Source organism: Seriola lalandi, unplaced genomic scaffold (genome assembly GCF_002814215.2).
Source record: "Seriola lalandi dorsalis isolate HSWRI2012SDOR001 ecotype SW California unplaced genomic scaffold, Sedor1 jcf7180002054559, whole genome shotgun sequence".
In the NCBI taxonomy this organism is placed as follows: domain Eukaryota; kingdom Metazoa; phylum Chordata; class Actinopteri; order Carangiformes; family Carangidae; genus Seriola; species Seriola lalandi.
Window position 1 is genome coordinate 488,650 of NW_019525112.1, and position 6,498 is coordinate 495,147.

The 6,498-nt window shown below is 38.7% G+C and overlaps 1 protein-coding gene across 1 annotated transcript; it reads right to left on the bottom strand.

Moving 5' to 3' along the window:
- Positions 1 to 20: 20 nt before the first annotated feature.
- On the bottom strand, positions 21 to 6,400 carry LOC111662053 (uncharacterized). The gene is made up of 5 exons (XM_023415799.2): positions 5,627 to 6,400; positions 1,615 to 1,932; positions 1,207 to 1,500; positions 895 to 1,023; positions 21 to 698 (listed from the first exon to the last, which is right to left on the bottom strand). The coding sequence occupies exons 1-4, from the start codon at positions 5,667 to 5,669 to the stop codon at positions 899 to 901; spliced, it is 780 nt and encodes a 259-aa protein (XP_023271567.1). The 5' UTR covers positions 5,670 to 6,400; the 3' UTR covers positions 21 to 698; positions 895 to 898.
- Between the last annotated feature and the right edge of the window lie 98 nt (positions 6,401 to 6,498).

Sequence of the window (6,498 nt, forward strand, 5' to 3'; positions counted from 1 at the left end):
AAGTGGGAATGAACAATGCATAATGAACAACACTTTAATTGCAAACAATGATAAAACAGCTTATAAAATTGGTCCATATCAATCCAGAATTCATATTTTTACACATGCAAATGATGGCACTTAAAATGTATATGCCAAGGTACATTAAAACATTAAATGGCTCAGTTTTATGCTGCATTTCTGTTGTGATGAAGGACATCTAGAACTTAAAGACTGAAAAATGGGTCTCATAGTTTTTGGGTTTATAGAGTGAATAATGCAGTTATTTTGATTGAATAGCCTCACCATGCATCACCTGGTAAGGAATCTAGTGCACACATTTAGTGATTTATTTTTGCTGTAAGACGATTTTACAATTTTTGGGTTTTGTTAATTACCGAGGTGTAACTGTTTGCATTTCAATATATCAGTTCATCCTCACAGAGGGCACGCTCTTTTGACAGTCTCTGAGCTCTCGGGAGAGAATGTCAACATCAACAAGTTCACAAAGTGGATGGTATTGTCAGAAAAAGAATGAATGGCATGAACACAAGATGTAACCTGCCTGTAAACAGTCTCTGCATGGACATGATGGCACAGTCATAACTAACCACCATTGCAGTGGAAACTGTTTTTGAAACTTTCACATTGGATCATCATCTTATCTGATTTATCACTGTAAGTCATCTGTCTCCATTCCTCTTATCCTCGGTATACCCCTTTATCAAAGAGAAGAGATTAGGAAGGAAGATTTGAGTCAGGAGCAATGATGCATGTCAACAAAGAAGAGCAATACTGGTAATAGCTTGATATCAAAAGTCTAATCAATATTGCGCAACTCTGGTTTTAGCCAGTCAGGCTCAGAAACAGTATCTTGAGTAGAGGGTTCTGGTATTTTGATAAAAACTGGTTTACCGACTCAGCGTGAGATTTTCCAACGGTGACACAAGAAGAGGGAAAGTCCAAGCACCAACACAATGGGAATGATTTTGAATGAGTATCTCATGATGTATTTTGGTTGGGCAATGATTTTGCTGGGTGGATCTGTGGAAACATTAAAAACAATCAAAAATATGATTCTTCATGTTACAGACGTTAATTATCCTGAACTAGGTGTTGTCGCTGCATTTACAGCTAATATCATAATGCTTTTAATCTGGTAATAATGGTAAAGGAAAATATGTTAGTCACATCCGTCTCCAAGACAAAATGAAAACAAATAGTTACCAGTCTGTCGTTCACAGTTATTGCTAATGAACGGCGATATGACTTTGGCTGTCACGTCACATTCAGGCTTTGAAGTCCAGTTGTGTTCAGTCTTAAGTTGGCTATCGAAACTGTAGAGGCCATTAGGAGCACCCACAGGGTCAGTGTGGGTTATCTCAGTTTTGGATGAATTTGTAAGAACATTTCCTTCCAAATACCACTGTATCTCGGCTTCTTGGTAGCGTCCTTCAACATGACAGTGGTAAGTGTTTATGGCACCATTCTCGGAAGAGTTTTGACAAACAGTGTAGTTTGCTGGTGAGAGAAGACTTCAGTTAAAATTGTGAAAGATTCTGCTGTAAATTCATGGGTGAGTGGATGAATGATCAGATGCTGCAGGCATGCAGAATAGATAAATGAATGACTCACCAAAGATGTTCAGATTAATAAAAAAACGCTGATATTGGCCTCCATAATCATAACTGCATTTGTATTTTCCCTGGTCATCTGCTGTGATCTTGGTTAGGAGAAGGGAGCAGTCACTGCTGTTCTCAGCCACAAATATTTTGGCTCGGTCCTTGTAGCTGCCATTGAAGCGTGAAGTGCTCATGTTGTGCGAGAACACCTCATTCATCTTTGGTTCGTCAATTTGCCACCTAAACTCCTCCTCCAAATTTCTCCCTGAGCAGTTGCATGGCAGAAGGACACTGCCTTCCAGGGTGCCATTGATAGTCACCTCATTATCACCTGCAGGAGAAAGGGTAAATGTGGATTAGTTCAGTTCTCAACAAAGTTGTTTAGGCCTCTTTGCCAGCGGCAGTCAGAGCTGACAGTTCGTCCGTCCCATTCTCACGAAGGCAATATCTCACTAACACCTTGACGAAACATCTTTGAATTTGGCACAAACATTAACAACGACTCAAGGATGAACTGATTAGATTTTGGTGGTCAAAGTTCAAAGGTCGTGGTCATGGTGACCTCACAAAACACGGTTTTGGCCTTGTGAACACAATATCTCAGTAATGCCTAGACAAAGTTCAAGGTCAAGATGATCTCAATATGTCAGGGATGCCCGGAGGGAATTTCATTGCTTGTGGCACACTGTGACCTCACAAAACACGTTTTTGTAAAATTCATACACTAATCATGACACAATTTAACTCAAATGTCTATAAGGATAAAATGAAGTGATGACATTTTAGACTCAAAAGGTGAAAGGTCATCTTCACTGTGACATCATAATGTTCTGAAAAACACTTCTGTCTATTATTCAAATCTGTAATTCAGGAAGGGGAATTTGTGATCATATTTTTTGCAACTTGGCTGGTTGGTGGAAGATACAATCTCAATGCGGTAATTCTAGTTATTATAGATATTTCTCAGCACAGTTTCCTAAACTTGAATGATTAGCTCAATAACATGTTCAATAAACTTGAGAGATTAAGTTTAATGAAGAACTTTTTAGTCATACTGACAAATGTTGTGGTTTATTTTGCAGTGACAGTTTTACTCTCGGTGTGAGGAGCCAGTTTTGAATTTGACATTAAAGCTTTACAGCTGTCTCTGCTCCTATTATATTTCATACAAGCGTAAGTTCAAAGACTTTAGACTTCTCTCTAACCCTCTGTTCATTTGCTCCCTCCAGCACGAGTGCCCCAAGCCGTGTGCATTCCTCTCTTCTCCCTGATTTCTCCTTCATCATCTCTCTCTCCACTAGCTAGTGGTGTCCCATTCCAAATGTTCTGAATCTGGATCTTTATCCTCCAGGAGTTCCCTTTAGGCTGTCCTCCTTCCAGCTCTTCATGATGGGGAGGAGGTCAAGTGGCTCAAGTCCTATGTTGGCAGCATCTGGAAGTTGCTAGACGTCCTCCTGGATCATTTTCTTCATATATGTTTACAATCTATAATTTTGTCCATATTTTGTCTACTATATGCTCTGTTTCTGTACACACAACATTTATTGCGTGTCTGTCCATCCTGGAATATGTATCTCTCCTCTGTTGCGCTTCCTGTGGTCTCTTCCATTTTCTTTCCCCTTGAAGGAGTTTACTGTTTCAGTTTTTTCCTTTTATGATTCCCTTATGTGAGGACAGATGATGTTGCTATACAGATTAGAAAGCCACTTCACTGAAAGAGACTCTTCCCAGTTACTCTGTTAAATTATACTAGAGTAGGAACAGCATTGGATGTTTACCTTTATCATGATTAGAATTTTTTTTTTCATTATGAGAAGAATTATTATACTATTTACAATATATACTATCTCTGCATATTCTGACATCTGCTTGTACTGTATGCTGATCATGTGTCTAATTTGATGAGTGAACTACTTTCAGTCAACTCATCATTTCCAGTCAAAAGACCTCAAGTCAGAAGATCTCATGCTCGTAAGTTCTGAAGGGGTCTGAAAGTAAAAGCTATTCATTCGTGGAATCAAATTAACAGTAAAACTTTTGTTGTGATTAAAGATAGTTGTCTCGCGTAATCGCTGTCTGATCTTTCTACTACACATGCAGCCCTGGACTATCAGCAGGCATCAAAACACACCCTTCCTGATGTCTGCTATTTTGTCCCTGATTGTCTGTTTTGTCAACCATTGTTTTGTTTTCTTTCACTGTTACTTTCACATTGATTCCACCATGTTTACATGAGAAGAAATGTTTATGAATTCTAATTACTTTCTACTACACATGCAGCCCTGGACTATCAGCAGGCATCAAAACACACCCTTCCTGGGGCGTCGTGTGTCTAAGCAGGCGCCCCATGTGTAGAGGCTACAGTCCTCGCTGCAGTTGGCCCCCGGTCCGAATCCCGCATCGGACGGCCTTTCGCTGCATGTCATTCCCCCTCTCTTTGCCTCCCCGTTTCCTGTCTCTCTCCACTATACCAATATTCCAATAAAGGCATAAAAAGCCCAAAAAAAATACTTAAAAAAAAAAAACACACCCTGATTGTCTGTTTTGTCATGAGAAGAAATGTTTATGAATTCGAATTACTTTAAAGCAGCCCACATCTTCCAAAGTGATTACTGATGCATTTAAATAGGAACAAACAGAGGATTGTGTCTGAAAACAAAATTATAGGCAACAATGTATTATTGTATTGTAACAATGAACAATGTATGTAAAATATTTCATATTTATAAAGGATTTTCTCCATTCTGCTAAGGACTGTGCAGATTTTACTGACATAACCCAGTTTTGGTAACTGATCATTTGTGCTGTTGTACAAACACAAAGCCACTCCTATCAGACCATGAAGACTGTCATTTTGTTGGAATTTCTCTCCAGGTGCAAAGAAACCAAGTGAAGACAGGTGTTTGTTACTGACACCTTAAAAACAATGGGAAAAATTTCACTAAAATATTGCTTATATATGAAACAGACAGACATGTGTCATGAATCTATTTTAATACATACACTTTTTTACTGAAGCCAAAACTTTGTGCTATAGGAAACTCTAACAAGCATAAGTGAAATTAATCAGTGACACATGAATAATTTAAATGTATTTGCATCTGCATGTTTTAATAAAATACCTCCTCTTTGTAATGGCAAAGAAAATCAAAGATTTTAAACACCTTGGAAAAAGTCATGTAGTAAAATACATTCTCATGAAGATTTGCATGTGGTTTAGGCATAGCACCACAAAGACACTGGGGTATTATGAATTGTTTTCAAGTTTATTTTAATTTGATTTGTCCCTAATAACAAAGTTTTTATAACGGATTAACATGTTATTAAGGTGAGAGCATTTATGGATGGTCCTGTTCCAAGGTGTCATAGACAGAAAACATTCAACAAAAAAATTTAAAAATACAATCTCACAAACCAAAATGACATTGCATTAATATCCTGTCACCTTACTCCACAGATCCTGATTGACCACACCACTCAAAGCATCTCTTGTTATTTTAACACCCTGTTTATACTATATTAGGATTGTTTGTAGGATTGATGTGGTTAATGGCTCAATATTTCTGAATCCCTGTAGCCATACATCTGTATATATATATATATGAATATAACCAGGTGTTCTAAAACAGTCTGATTCCTCACTGCTCAGTATGACGTTGAATCTGAATCTGACAAATGTTTATTATTTATGTTATTTATGTCATTATTTATTTGTCATTTATGTCATTTAATCTACAACTGAATATCTTGCAATTAATCCTACAGAACTAGTTCAAGAAGTGAAATCAGAGGACACAAATCAGAGATGACTTTTTCAAGCAAAGTTTTGCTCAGACTTGGCATGTCTCACGCCTGAATGAACTTCTACTACGCTATGGGTTACTTCTCCAAATGACATGCGGTTAAAAAAAGAAAAATGCAAAACGACAATCACTAAAGTAAGAACGTCATCAGTACATGTAGATTTATTTAATTATACGAATAACAAATGTTTGTGTGTGGTTCTTCTGTAGCTGAAGGCTTACCTGAGACAATTGCCACCATTAACACTCCCAGTAACGTCCTCATGTTGCGCTGTGCCGTTGAACAGGACAAATGGATCCGATCTACATGAAGGAATATGCTGCTAAAGTTGTATTGCAATTTGTAGAAGAATTATTCCAATCGGCGCTGTTGTTACCGCTTTGATTAATGTCAAAGTAATTAAATTAATGTCAAAATCCGTCCGTGAAGTCAATGAACCGAGCAGCAATCCACACGGTCGCCCTCAGTGACTCATGTGAGGAAAAGTGAAACCTGTGAAGTCCGAGTACATAGCGTCTTAAATTTCCGGAAACTTATATCAACACTGAAAAGGCCATGGGGATATCCGCCCCCCTCTGACTACATGATATTAAAACGTAAGCACTGTGAAACTCTAAAAGATCTTTACCTATTAACTCTAAGACAGGCAATAAACGTACCATATAATGCTGCCATTTTCAGTATTGCTCCACTTATAGGATTTCTTGGGATTTTTTTTTTTATCAAACGAATGAGTGAGCAGGTTCTATATAAGACACGCGCGCGCACACACACACACACACACACACGCACACACACACACACACACACACAAACACACACATTCATGTGTCATGTCTTACTCGTGGGGACCACGAGACATTATACATTCCCTAGCCCCCTACCCTCACCTTAGACAACCGAATGCCTCCTACTGACCCTGGGCGAATTCTGCCCCCAGCCCTAGAACCAAGTCCAGCATTTTGGTCCCCACAACGATGTCGGATCCCACAAGTGTAGAGGGCTCTACCCCACGAATATGGCAAAACAAGCCCATATAGATTCAAACACGGTCAGACGCGCTCCCCCGCCCTTATGCATCCCTCCAGCCTCT

Excerpts from the sequence above, each read along its gene's own strand:
- LOC111662053 (XM_023415799.2), bottom strand. The coding sequence starts at position 5,669 with ATGAGGACGTTACTGGGAGTGTTAATGGTGGCAATTGTCTCAG. Across the intron at positions 1,501-1,614 it reads TATTAATCTGAACATCTTTG|CAAACTACACTGTTTGTCAA; the intron begins GTGAGTCATTCA and ends TTCTCTCACCAG. Across the intron at positions 1,024-1,206 it reads TAACTGTGAACGACAGACTG|ATCCACCCAGCAAAATCATT; the intron begins GTAACTATTTGT and ends ATGTTTCCACAG.